General features: G+C 42.2%; 1 protein-coding gene across 3 annotated transcripts in view; it reads right to left on the reverse strand.

Annotated features, from left to right (window-relative positions):
- The window catches only part of LOC140907008 (N-acetyllactosaminide beta-1,6-N-acetylglucosaminyl-transferase-like), a 58,918-nt gene that overhangs the window by 20,089 nt on the left and 24,310 nt on the right, over window positions 1-14,519 (reverse strand). For 2 of the 3 annotated variants that reach the window (XM_073332075.1, XM_073332077.1), the window contains exons 3-4: window positions 10,117-10,186; window positions 7,426-8,582 (exon numbers count right to left, since the gene is read on the reverse strand). In XM_073332075.1, the coding sequence (XP_073188176.1) occupies window positions 7,426-8,347 (922 nt within the window). In that variant the 5' untranslated portion in view covers window positions 8,348-8,582; window positions 10,117-10,186. Of the gene's footprint in view, window positions 1-1,063; window positions 6,139-7,425; window positions 8,583-10,116; window positions 10,187-14,519 lie in introns of those variants that run through there. The other variant, XM_073332078.2, reaches the window with a different exon arrangement.

The following is a 14,519-nucleotide window of genomic DNA, read 5'->3' on the forward strand; positions in this document are numbered from 1 at the left end:
GGTTCATGACATGCATGGTCTAGCTGCCCGAGTATGTACTCGGGGTCCCAGGTGAGCTTGTCATGGCTTCACTGCTATTGTTACTCAGACTACCTAGATCAAAGCTAACTCAGGTATGTCTACATGTGCTGCACTGACTCATCAAATTGCAGTGTAGATGTATCCTTGATTTGGAGGGGCTAGAAGAAGTTTAGTTCTGCCTGTGTGTGCTGGAGTTGTTACTTGCAGTGTCCCAATAAATCCCTTGGTTTCTATAAGCAAGAATTACAACTGGTGGCAGTGGCTTCAAGATGGCAAAAGCACTTTTGCCTGAGAAGAAATTTCATGCAGATGAAACTGGAATCTGAGTACTGAGCATACTTTGAGCTGTTGGTCTCTGCAAATGAGTGGATGACTTGGAAAGCAGCATAACACCTAGCAATGTTCTTAAATGGTGATGCTGAATCTTATTACCAGTAGCTTCCCAGTGGGGATCATGGGTATTGCAGACAGTTATGCAAACACTTATATGACCACTATGAGGGGAACTGGCCCTTTTGAAATCCCAGAAGGAATGGCAAGCCAGGAGGTGTCAGGAAGGAGAACCCCTACAGAGTTACTTGTGTGCATTAAGAAGATAGTTTGAGTGAAGCAGAATGTGCTGTGCCAAATCTGGAACTGGCAATGCAAAGAGGGGTCTATTCCCAGCCATGAGAGAGTTTGTGTGAAAAGTCAGTTTATAAACAGTGGAACAAGGGACTTTCGTAACCTTCTGGTGAAGGAGGAAAACATACTAGATAAACTTATGGAACATATAGGCAGAATTTAAAAAGTGAAAGTAGAAATTGAGGTTTCCCTAAAGGTACCTGCTGTTAATTCCCAGGCCCAGGGTGACTTCTTTAGACCAGATGCAGCACTGCAAAGAAGTATTACTAGGGAAGTTGCTAAAAAATTGGAGAGGCCCATGTGCAAGCTATTTGCAGGTGTCCCATGGGTCAGATGAGAGAGGTTGTCTCCACCATCTGCAAATGTCATCTGGCCTGGGATCCACTCGGGAAACAAAGGCCACTGGGGATGAAATTGCCCAAGTAGAGGGAAGCCACACCAGGGAAACTAGAAGTTGTTGATGCAGCAGGGTCACCATCAGCAACTATTGGAATGGCCCATGTGAAGAGTTACTCAGATACCTGGTACTGTGTGTCTGGAGTAGACATCAGTGACTGAAAAACCACAATGCCATTTGATTCAGGATCTCAAATAAGGGAAGGAGGAGGCACAACCCTTGGAAGGGGAGGGCTTAGAGCTGCCTCTACCATGCTGAAAAAGTGACAAATGAAATGCTCCCTGTGGTGGCTCAGGATAAAGTTGTGAAGTCAGGTCATCATGCAATAATATCCCTAAAGGTAAAGGCTGCTGCATTGAATCTATAAATATCTATTCAGGATTGCTGTTCAGCAGGACTCTGTTTCAAGCTGGACCAGAGCAGGAGTTCTGGATAAGAGCAATTGCCTTACTGACCACAAGGTGCAATTAGTGGAAAAATAAGATTGCGTGGACACTGTCCAGTGTAACTGGTGCCTTGAAGCCTCTCACTGCAGCAGAAGTCAACAGCAGTGAAGCAGCCGAGTCAGTAGGAGAGCTAGGGGTTGACTTGACAGAAGCATCCATCGAAGGCAACAAAGGGAAGCAACTAAACAGCTACTCTTACAGAATGCTGGTATGTTCTCCATGAATGTGTCTAGCTGTCTGGGTTTACATAACACTGCCCTCTACTGGATATGAAATCATCAGACTGAATACATCCAATGAAGTGAGCTGTAGCTCATGAAAGCTTAATGTTCAAATAAATTTGTTAGTCTCTAAAGTGCTACAAGTCCTCCTTTTCTTTTTGTGAATACAGACTAACACGGCTGCTACTCTGAAACCAGACCTATTCAAGTAATTTGTGAGTTCCACACAGTGAGTATCGTACAACAAGTAGCATGTACCACTCTGAAATTGGCCACTTCTGCCTTTTTGTGTTTAGTCTTATAAACAGCAATGATGACATTCTGATCTATCCCTATACAAACAAATTACAGATTTTTCTCTTTTAAGAGTTGTCTGGCAGGTAAAAAAGAATAAACTAAACTACTTCAACTTGTAGAACTTTCATTGTATCACCAACAGGAGAGTGAATTTGTGTGGGGGGGTGGAGGGTGAGAAAACCTGGATTTGTGCTAGAAATGGCCCACCTGATCACTTTAGATAAGCTATTACCAGCAGGACAGTGGGGTGGGAGTAGGTATTGTTTCATATTCTCTGTGTATATATAAAGCCTGCTGCAGTTTCCACGATATGCATCTGAGGAAGTGAGCTGTAGCTCACGAAAGCTTATGCTCTAATAAATTGGTTAGTCTCTAAGGTGCCACAAGTCCTCCTTTTCTTTTTGCGAATACAGACTAACACGGCTGTTACTCTGAAACCAATCTTTTTCAAAGTGTCACTTAATGTTACTTAGCACTTAGTGTTAGTTAAAATGTTTAAGGAACTGAACAAACTTCACGTCAACCATGTGAGTCAGGTAGGCACTGTTGGGCAGACTTTTAAAATTCGGGTGCCTAAAGTTAGGTGTCCCAATTTAAAAATTCAGGGCTTGATGTTGCACTATTTTCTTCCTCATGCAGTCATTTGAACTATGACAACTGGATGTGAAATGCTGTTATGCAGACGTAAATGACCCCACAAGGAACAAAGCAGTGGAAAAGCTGACCTTTTGGCCATTAAATTGTATTTTATATATGAGGAAATGAAGAAAGTGAACTTCACTATCTCTAGGGCTGGCTGAAAATAAACATTCTGTTCCATGAAATATTTCCAGGTTTAACTATTTTTGTTCTGGGGAGGGAGACAGACACACACACACACACCCCTCTACCAACAGCCAGTAGTTAGAGCACTGCCTTGATGTGGGAAACTCAGGTTCATGTCCCTGCTCTTTACAAGCTGAGTCTCCAGGTGAGTGCCCTGACCACCAGCCTATGGTCTCTCCAGTTGTGACCATAAATTCAACTGTGGAAAATTTTCAGTTTTGATAAATGAACGTTTTCTGACAGTCAAAAAATTTCAGACGAGCTCTAATTACTGCTTATGAAAGGAACTCCATTGAACTGATAGGGGATACTGCTTATTTACACTGATGTAAGTGAGACTAGAATTTGGCCCTACGCATCTTATTCATGAGTGTTCCTTAGTGTAGCAGAGAATGAGGGAAACAAAGCAGTAATGTACCCCCAGAGGTCTTGAAGAGGGACTTATGAGATCCATGTTTCAGCAACTAGGACACAGTCCTCTCTATAGGAATTTGCCCAGCTGTGATATTTTGACCTACATCTATTTGAAGTTATTGAGCATTTCCTTTTGCACAGCTTTCCTCTCTCCCCAAGCATTACCTGTTGCAAACATGCATGGGTGACTATCATGAGTTCCATCCAGTTGACCTAATCTACATGTTCTGCTGAGGAATACAGCTGCATATACTGACTGATATAGCTGAGGAAAGTCGTCCCACTAGGCCAGAGCAGGTAAAAAGTTCCCCTGGTCTCATTCCCAAGAGCCAACTGCAATGTGAGTAGTATGGCAAAGAGGAATCTTTGCTCCTTGGAATGGGCAGGATTGTGCAGCTAAAAAGGCTGACTAGAGTTCATGGCCAGATCTGGGCCAAGCTGTTTCCTTAATGCAGTAACTCATTTCACTACAAGATGACCTTTTCTCCCATTCTTCAATGCTTACACACAATTCATTGTTACAGGTCACTCACATTAAAATATAATGGTGTCTTTGTGCTGAATTGTTTTAGCCTTTAAAAAACATACATCCCATGGATACTTTTAAGACCTGATTCTCCATTGCCTTGTAATTGTGTGCAGTCACTTCCACCTGTGCAAAGTGAGTTTAAACTGCAATTCTGATTAGATAGCAATACATTTTGAATGCACTTTTCGCAACTGTAATGACTACTCAAGGTGAACCTAGTGTCATTGACTACACCATCAAAAACTCTGTTCGATTTGTCTTGTTAAGAGGTAATCTTCTGCATTTTAGTATCAGCTGAACACCAGGGTATTCAGGAAATGTCTTCCCCTATGCACAGCATTATACAATTGGTGCATTGGGAAGGGGGGGTTACTTATAACTATATGCAAAAAGTGACACCTAAGATAGCAGGAAAAATATTTTAATTATTTTTCCCCTCCCTCATGTAACTTCCTTTGTACGCACTTAACAGCGCTTTGTGGACAGTCAATAGTCAGCTTCACTGTGCAGGGATGTATTGAGATCAGCATTTGTGCAGGCACTTAGGGTCGTCGTCCTCTCATATACAGACATCAGAGCTCAATGTCTGGGTCCTGTAACCAGAGGATGGCCTCTCTATCAAAGGAGGGGAGGTGTTGTAAACCACCTCCAGATGTTGGGTTGGGCACACTTCCAGCACAAGTTACTATTTGTGACGCTGCCCCAGAGTCACACCATGGGGAGAAACCAGGCCAAGCCAGTGCATAGTTGCAGCCACTCTGGATGAGCCAGGAAGTATCCTGTTGATCACTGAACCAGGGTCAGGCTTAAGTAGACAACTTTTGAGTGCCTTCACTCAACTTAGTAATATCTTCATGTAGTTTTGCATGTGTGTAATAAAAGATATCCTGGAGCAATTCATACAGTGCCAAATTAATTCCTGTGCAGAAGCCCAGCACAAGGTTTGGGTACCATTGCAGTCCCTCCTAAGCTTCAAAACAGGGCTTAAAGAGAGTCTGAAGAGGTGAATAGGTCTTGTACTGGCTCTCTGCACAGAAGCAATATCACCCACAATTTTCCTTGCCATCAGTGTGGTTGAATTGTTGTATAGTGTAAGTCTGAGACAAAAAGTGGCTTCACCGGTCACACTACTTTATGCTTGTTGAAAATCAAACTTGTGCAGCAGGGTGGGGTGGCGGGGGATGGAAGTCAAAAGAGAAACCCCACGTACTGCAATAGGCTTAGTTAGCTGAATCTGACCCTCGTGAGCAACAGGGGTCAAAATCATAGAGGTGAAGGGGGAGAGAGAGAGAGTAAGTACCAGAGAGGGGTAGTAAGGAATCACAACAAGCTGATGGATTGACATCTACTATTCATTTTACTATTGCCCCAGAAACTGATCTAGCATTTATGCCGTTACTGGGGGAGATAGTACCTGAAGCAGAGTGGAAACAGCCAGACTAATCACACAAGATCCTGATGCAGGAAAGTGATAACTTGAGAAAGAGTGCTGGGGTTACAAGTAGGGGGCAGTTGCTGCAACTAAAGCTAATGCCTGTGGTGACTTTGGCACATTTGTAAGTCAAAATAAATATTGGTCAACGACACGCTGCTATTCCCCCAACCCCCTCCATTAAGACTTTACATTGCAGGTATTTGTGTCACATCATTCTGATTAACAGCAGAACAGCCATCCAGCCAAAGAGAAAAGATTTGGAGGATGAGATAAGAGTTTTCCAAATACCAGGCCCTGAGGGTGGAAGGAGGAATGAACTAAAGTAATAAGGCCCATCTACATTACAAGCTTAACCATGACAGTATGCTGTTGTCTGGCTTGGTCAGAGGCATTATTTTTAGTATATATTATGTTTATTACAGTAGTTGGCCAGGGCCAAACCAAGAATGGGTGCCCATTGTGCTAGGCTCTCTCCAAACACACAGTAACAGAGTCCCTGCCCTTCCGTGTTCTACCATGGTTTTGGATTTGTAGTGTGGACAGGACATTATCACAGAACCTTGTTAGAGAAACATGTAAGATCATTACCTAGACTGTAGTGTTAGGCTATAGATATGCAGGCCTGTCTGTAAAGGCCTATACTCTAAGAATGTAGGTGTATTCTTATCACTTAGCTAGTTATAGAGGTATAAAAGAAAGAATTAAAATCACTGTCTGCCGGCGTAAGGGCCTTCTCTTACCGTGACAGTCAGAGGCCCTGTTCTTAGCTTAAGGCCTTTGGCTAAGCAGCGGAGGCAGCCATAAGCTGGGAAGCGAACGGTCACATCCTTACATTCCAAACTAGTCACATTGAAATAAGGTGCTATTGGGCTGTTAGGAATACAACCCTGTCCTGATAAGGCGTATCGCCTCCAGAGAAAGGGAAGTGCCTAGAAGATGTAAAAGGAAACTTTAGTTTGATAGCATCCTGTTCGGTAAGAACTCACATCAATAGACACAGCTGGGAAACTCTTATGTCTTTATAGATGTAGTTGTGAAATCCTCCCTTCTGTATTGTTTTGTCATTATAGTTCCCTCTTTGCTATTGTTTATCTGCATGGTCTCTGTCTGGTTCTGTAATTGTTTCTGTCTGCTGTATAATTAATTTTTGCTGGGTGTAAACTAATTAAGGCGGTGGGATATAATTGGTTAACCAATCATGTTACAATATGTTAGGATTGGTTAAGGTATAGCTAAGCAGAATTCAAGTTTTACTATATAGTCTGCAGTCAATCAGGAAGTAAGGTGGGGATGGGAACAGGGGATGGGCGTGGGGAAATTGGAATCATGTTTTGCTAATGGGGGGGAATGGGAACAGGGATACAGGTAAGGCTTTGTGGCTTCAGAGTTGGGAAGGGGGACACTAAGGAAGGAAACTGGAATCATGCTTGTTGGAAGTTCATCCCAATAAACATTGAATTGTTTGCACCTTTGGACTTCGGGTATTGTTGCTCTCTGTTCATGCGAGAAGGACCAGGGAAGTAAGCGGGTGAAGGAATAAGCCCCTAACATGTAACATGATTCCTTTAATACAGTTCTGTAACCATGTTGTCCCATCTACACTACAAACAAAAAGAGTGATAGAAAACAGTTTCCCCTCACAGTAACAGGCATCAGTGATTGACAAGAATGGGGGAAAAAAAAACCCCACAAAAAAAAGACCATTACTTAATTTGCTTATTGCCAGAAAACTGCCTTCCCCCCACAAAAGAGTGAGGAGCATTTTGCAAACCTGTGTTTAGGTAATCTGATGTTAGAATCAAATTTAGGCCCCTAATTTGCTATCAGATATGCACAGCAGTACACTTAATGCCTGCATAGAGGCCCTACTGAAGCCAATGAGGTCTGCCTACACTGATCCAATTGCAGGATGGGGGCAATGATTATGATTAATAAGTGACTAGGATATGTACTTAATGAAATATGTTTTATATTGGCTTCATCTCTAACATGTGAGCCATCCCAATTAACATTGCTTCCTTCTTTTTATACATAACACACACCTTTATATAAATCATCTATTTACGACTGCCTAGAAGTAAAGTTCTCGCCCCCCATTTATAATTAAATAATAGAAAATAAAACGATCCACTTTGTTTGCCGTACAGTAGACCTGTTAGGCAGAAGGATTACATAGGTTAATAGAGAGTACATAGTGGGAGAAAAGTCATACATACCTGGTATCGAATTGAGTGTCACCCAGAAATGTTCATCTGGACTATAGGTGTCCTTGGACCATGCAAGTAAATCAATGGCACGCTGGTCTCTGAGAACAAACTCGGTAAAGTCCCTTGTGACCGCAATATAAGCAGAGCCAAAGTAGATGATCAGATTGTGTGGAGGTGGTGCTTTTCGTACAAAGGTCCGCAGCATGAAAGAAGTGAAACTATATATTTGTTCCCTGTGGATATATTTGGTCCTTCTGAGAATATGGGCAGGAGGCAGACGTCCAGGAGTGATGTTTTTCCCTTTAAATTTTTTCAGATACTGAACTATTTCCTTGTTGGTTTTCAAGGGGAAATCTTGTCCACATGTGTTGAGCAGGTACTTCCACCGAACTCCTGATTCCAGCAGGTCTTTCATGCAGTTCAAATCTGCCTGAAGTCTGGATATTCCAGCATATACCACTAGCTCCATTTTAGAGGCAAGAAAAGCATTGGGAAAACAGTTCAATAACTTCTCCACATCTTGCTTAAACTGAGCAGTTGCTTTCCTATCCACATGGATACAGTAAACGTTTTGGGGCATATAAATAGCCCTGAAAAGTCTTTCAAAAGTATCAAGTTCCTTATGAAGGGTTATGATATAAGCCAAAGGAAAGGCAGCTTCTTCTGCCGAGAGAGGGCTGGTTATATAGTGATTTTGAATTAAGTATTTGGTGCAACTGGTTCTCCCAAATGACATTTTTAATGTGTTTTCTTGTACAAAAAATGCCTTCTCTTTAATAAGTGCATTACAGGCTTCTGCTAAGATAGAACTCCCTGAGAGGTTCAACTTCTGAAGGTTTTTTTGCTCAGGTGAACTAATAGTATAAAGAACTAATGAAACTGAAATACTAAGAACAAGCACAACAAGAAAGCAAAATATCCGTGAATTCATTGTTACTTTTAAAAAGTTTTCCCCGCTTAAAATATTGTAAAAAGAACAGAGTACAAAACATAAATCATCCACCAACTCGCTCTATCGGCTGCCTCCGTACAGAGCTGAAGAGGATGTTGTTCATTCTGATGCTTGCTATGTGACTATTTCCTTTACTGTCCTTAACATCTGTAACCATCATCTTGATGAAAAGGGTCTCAATGGGCTTGTAGATTGAAAACTCTTGTACTGCATTCTAAGATTTAAACAGATATAATTCCAGTTAGTGGTTTGGTAAAGAGAATACAGGTTTAAACATTTTGGAATGCCCATGTCTGATCACCATTTACCCACTGACTTTTTTTTTTTAGAAACTTCTCTATCATTTCCGTATCATAACCATCATCCACACAGACTACAAGTGTCAATAATTAATTTGCACTCCTGTTAGCAGAATCAGCAGAGGCTGCCAGCAACTGAATAGAGACTGGGAGTGGCTGGGTCATTACACAAATTGAATCTATTTCCCCATGTTTAGTATCCTCACACCTTCTTGTCAACTGTCTGAAATGGGCCATCTTGATTATCACTACAAAAGTTTTTTTTCCTCCTGCTGATAATACCTCATCTTAACTAATTAGCCTCTCTCAGTTTGTATGGCAACTTCCAACTTATCTGTATGTCTATATCTATATCTATCTTACAATATGTTCCATTCTATGCATCTGATTAAGTGAGCTGTAGCTCATGAAAGCTTATGCTCTAATAAATTTGTTAGTCTCTAAGGTGCCACAAGTACTCCTGTTCTTTTTGTGGATACAGACTAACACAGCTGCTACTCTGAAATCTGATCCCTAGAAGTGGCTGTTCAAGGTTAGAAATATTTGTGGAACAATTGGGGGAGAGTTTATCTATTCTGTGCTCAAATAAAGGACTTAGTTATAGCAAATAAAGGCTGTCTCTACAGCTGCTGGTCTGGCACTTTTCATGAGCATTTAATCCGCTCCATTAAAGCAGTTATTAACATTGCTGCTACCTCTGCAATGGGGAGAGCAAGCATGCTTCTTTTGGCTCCTCAGTGGAGTTTGCTTTTTGAGAACCACCCTGGGCCTTGTGGTCTCTTGGTTTTCCGATTGTACTTTAGAGCTGCCCAGAAAACAGAATTCCCTCCTATGGAAATTGTTGAATTTTTAAAAAATAATTGTCCTGAAATGGGACAAAAAGGAGAAGATTTGAAATTTTTCACAAGAGGAAAATTTTTAAAATAATTAGTTTTGGGGGAACCAAAACAGAATTTGTAGTTTACTTCCTAGCTTCTCGGGGAGTCAGGTTGACAAGGTAGGCAGGGAGCCAGGGGACCTGGGCAGCCCATCAGGCCAGCTTCCAGAGAGCTGCAGGTCCCAGGAGCCTTGCAACTCATCAGACCGGCTGCCAGGGAGCTGTGTTTTCATGAACATTTCAATTTCATGGATCCAATATTGTCTAATGAAAAATTTTGACTGTACTTTGCTTTAATCTTCACTGGTAGCATGAAGAAATGTTCTACTGTAATCCAAGTCCAATGTGGTATGTTACACCTGGATGTGACATTATATGCGACAAGTAGTGAAGGAACAAAAACTCTTCAACACAGTGTCCACTAAAGTCTTATTCTTAGCTGTCTCTCTGCTGTTCCCCAGGTTCTCATCAGTCACCCTTAACAACTCCATCTGTTCCTCCACCTTGTCTCTCTTGCAACTCCAAGCCAGTAATAACCAGACCACCCAAAAAGAAGAAAACCACAAGCCTACCTGGATGAGAGAGCATACAGACACGCACCCTGGCACAATGCAGCAGGGATCCACCAACACTCCAAACAAACTGGAGGAAAGATAAAACAGCACATCAGTGAAAATGCCAGCTCAGGCCACGTGATCCAATAATAGTTACAAATAATCCAGATGTCAGGTCTTCTCAAGGCTAGAAAACACCATTTAAACAAATATCAGAGACCAGACAAAACATTTCCTGCTCTGCTGCCATCTCGATACACCTTTGTGCTTCAGGAAAGTAATTTCCTAACGAGAGGTGGTAGTTTTTGTTATTTGTGAATTCCTAATAGACCCAGAGATTTAAACAAAAAAGAGAGCAACTAAGTGACCCCTTTAGTTGCTAGCCAAGCACATTTTGTAAAGCAAGCATTCCTGTTACAGAGGCACACACTCGCTCTCTCTCTGAATAGCCACAGCATTTACAATAGTGATGTGTGCTTATCTTAGTACAGATCTGTACAAACAACCCACCATCAGACATTGCAGTGCAAACAGAACTGTGTCATCTAACTCATCCTCCAGTAGTACTCCGGCTTTAGGGAAAGTAGGCTATTGCAACCTTTTTTTCATTTAAAGTTAATTTAGTGATGTTATATTACACCATTGAGGGTTCGTCTCTGATGCCTACAGTCTCAAGTTCAACAGAGTTAACTCTGCTTGTTTTAGATCTAGAGTCATAGGAACACATGAAACCGTGAGCAAGTAACACAACCATAAGAACAAGGTCCACTATCTTTTATCAGTTTTATTAAAGTTACTAACAAAGTTACAAATATCACAGCATATACAGCTCCTAAATATATCCATGAACCAGTTAGAACTACAGACGTACTCACATCCTCCTAGATAGGGTTAGAGTCTGCTGGCTCTCTCATAGATTGACCATCAGTAAAGGGATGGTTCCTGCTGGAGTTCTCCCATAGGAAGCTCAATTTTCCTGCTCTGGGCACCCCTTTTTATAATGTGATTCTGCCTATACCTACATTCTGCTCATGCACATGAAAGTGTCAGTGCTCTTTTTCCTTATTGGTCTGATGTCCCCTAGAAACATAAGGGATCCTGATTTCGATCAATCACGTAGGTTCTCTTTATTCTCATCAGCACTGATGCACAACTTGCATCCTGTGCTTAAGACAATGTTGGAGACAGATGTGCCTCTAGAGCATTTTTATTATTTAAAACATTAAAATGAATCTTCTGGCTAATTTTTCACAATATTACCACTTGGTACCTCTTTTCCGATAATCTTAGGACATCAGGTTATTCTTCAGGCACTTTCTTATGCCAGAATTTCTTGTTTTCAAAGCCTAAAATAGCTAAGCTGAAATTTTGCAGGCCTCATCCTACAGGTCTTGCATTTCAGCCTTTCTTACTTAGATAGCTAATACATGATTCCCTCTAAATACTGATCAATCTTAGACTTCTATAATCCTACAACTTAACTCTATTCAACATGCAATGATTAAATATTACATTATATTAATTAATCATAACATCACACAATAAATGGATAATAAACTAAAATCACTGGCTACACTGTAATTAAAAACCAGTTATCATAGAGCAGTATTTCTCAACTGTGGCCACCAGGGGCTTTTCTTGCTGCCACAGGCTCCTGGGCAGTGATTAGGGGCAGGGAGGGAAGCAGCAGCCCTTTCCCCAGGGCTACCAGCAGGGGTTGGGCCCTGCCCCTCTCTGGAGCCAGAAATGCTAGAGGAGCAGGCAGCCCGTGTGAGTTCCCCACCTTCCTAGGGCCGGTGGAGCTTGGACTTCTGGCTTTAGCCCTGGGGTGGCGGATGGCAGGCTACAGCCATGGGGTGGTGGGCTCTTCAGTCCTGCATCTTAAATCTCCATCTGACGCAGAACCGCGTTCAGAAGCACAGGCTCCTGGACCCAGCTGGCGGGGGCGGGGATAGTTTTTGGGTCTGAGCTGGGGGAGCTTGTTAACATAATTCCAAACACAGAAGAGAAATCCTCACCCCATGTCAGGCTGGTTCTGGCTAGTTTAATAGGTTGATTAGCTTGTGCTGTCACTAATTATTGCTACACCCTTTCAGCCTAAAATAGCAGAAGAGCCTCCTTGAAAAACTAAATACTCCTTCTGGCTCTCCCCTCTTAATCCCAAAGCTGTGTTCAAAATAATGACTGGAGATTGATCACTGGCTGGATTTCTTCTGCAGCAAAGGCAGACTTTGAAATGCAGAAACTAGAAGTGCTCCCCGCTGAAATGCTAGTTAAACAGCCGCTGCCCAGCAACTAGTGCAACCCAAATCATGACATTAATGCTCATATAAGCCATTGGCTGCTTTGGCTCATATGCCTCTTCCCCTGTATTCCAATCTCACTTCACGAGTTGCTTGCCTGGATAGGGTGGCAGAAACATTATTACAAAGAAAACAAACTCAAGTCCCTTTATATTTTAAAGTAATTAACCACTGGAACAATATAGCCAGGGTTCTGGTGGATTCTCCCTCGCTGCCCATTGTTAAATCAAGACAGGATGTTTTTCTAAAAGCTCTGCAGTAGCAATGAGTTGGGGACACATCTCTAGGCTGGTTTAGAGGAGGGCAGATGAGATTATATCTCTATGATCCCTTCTGACCTTGGAATTTATTAATTATTCTGGTTTCTCCACTTTCTGGGGGGGGGGGGGGGGGTCAGACACATGGAGTGAGTCTGATCTTCCTGGGAGAAAGCAAGAATTACACTGATGCCCAATGTGCAGGCAGAGCTGGGGCTGTGGACTAAAAGCGAGCACGTGAATTCACATCGCAGCTTGCTCTGTCTTCCCCGGCACCTGTGGAATGCAACAGGCACTGAGCTCCAGGTCCCCTTTCAACACAAAGGGGAGAAGTGTGGGTTGGGGGGGACCGCAGCTGTTGATCAGAGCGATCACATGTCAATCAAGTTTCCCATCTATAGCGAAGGGGTGATCGCAGTGGTGCAGGGGGATACCGGAAAGGGATTTCTGTGAGTCCAATGGATGTAAAATCAGCTGTACACTAACACTGATGGCTCCCACCCCCGAAGGGCCCCCACCAGTCTGTGCTAGTATCCAAAGGAGAGAGCAGGGGGTGAAGAGGAGCGGGCCAAGCCGGGGACCCTTTGGTGCCTGGGCCAGCGCCATGGTAAACCCAGTACTGGCTCTGGTCCCCAGCTGCAGAGCTTAAGCCTGGACCCACTGACCCTCACTGCCTCCCCCAACCCCCCATCCATCTCCCTGGCCCCCAATGCCTTGCTACCCACCTCCCCATCCAGGGCCTAGCTTGCCGGGCTTTGTAAATTTTCTGTGAAAAGGGATATTTGTATGTTTGTTAATATCACTTTTCACTGCCTCCCAGCTAGCTAGCAAGACTGCTGCTGTGAAAAATGATATTAACAAACATACATATATCACTTTTCATAGCAGCAGACTTACTAGCTAGCAAGTCTTTAAAAAAGCAAAAGAAACAACAACAACAAACAACATGCAAAGCACCTTATTTTTGTTTCTATTCTGTTTAGGCCCAGTAAAGAATAGAGACAACTGTACGTTATTTGTATTATTGAGTTTTCAAAAAACCCAAACCCTTACATAAATAAATGACAATGATTTGGATGTGTATATGTGCATATTTATTTGTTTTTCCTAAAGTTGAGTATTTTAGGAAAAATTGTAGAGCAGCCACCAGCAAGAGTTGGTGGCCACACTCCGAGGTCACCAAAAAAATTGTTGTGAGAACCCCTGAAGGACCCGTTAGTGCTGATGCAAGGGCCAGCTGGCTTCCATTTTAAAAACTTATCATATTTGACTGGAGTTTATAAATTACTGTTGTACTAGAATCATGAAAAAAGAGCCTTGTTTTATTGTTTTGTTTGTTTAATTATTATTTGCCTTATGGTCGCAACCAACGTAACTGATCTGAATTAAAGACTTCATTTTACAAATATAAATGCATGTGTTTAACTTTGTGAACATGAGTCCAATGAGAGTATTTACATGCGCAAAGCTAAGCATGTGTTTGTGGGATCAGGGTTCACGAGACTCATTCAAAGGGGAATACCAGGTTTAATCATCTATTAAAGATGAACATTGTAAACTACATGTATTGATGAGCTCAAAATTAAATTCTAGGTCATTGGGGGAAAATATATCTAAACTCAGTTGCCTATGTAACCTGGGAAAGGAGTGGCCATTGTCCACGATAAATGTTACTATATCTCCAAGCTGTAATAAAAGAAAAAAAAATCTTGCTTACTTACCTAGGGTTAGCTTATGGCTTTGGCACAAACCCTGTATAGAAGGTGCTGGAAAGCAACCACACGTGGAATAAATTATGTCTCCTGGAAGTATTAACTTCAGAAATGTAGGGCTAGAGAGGACCTTGGGAAGTCATCGAGTC

The sequence above is a fragment of the Lepidochelys kempii genome, chromosome 2 (genome assembly GCF_965140285.1).
Source record: "Lepidochelys kempii isolate rLepKem1 chromosome 2, rLepKem1.hap1, whole genome shotgun sequence".
Lineage (NCBI taxonomy): Eukaryota > Metazoa > Chordata > Testudines > Cheloniidae > Lepidochelys > Lepidochelys kempii.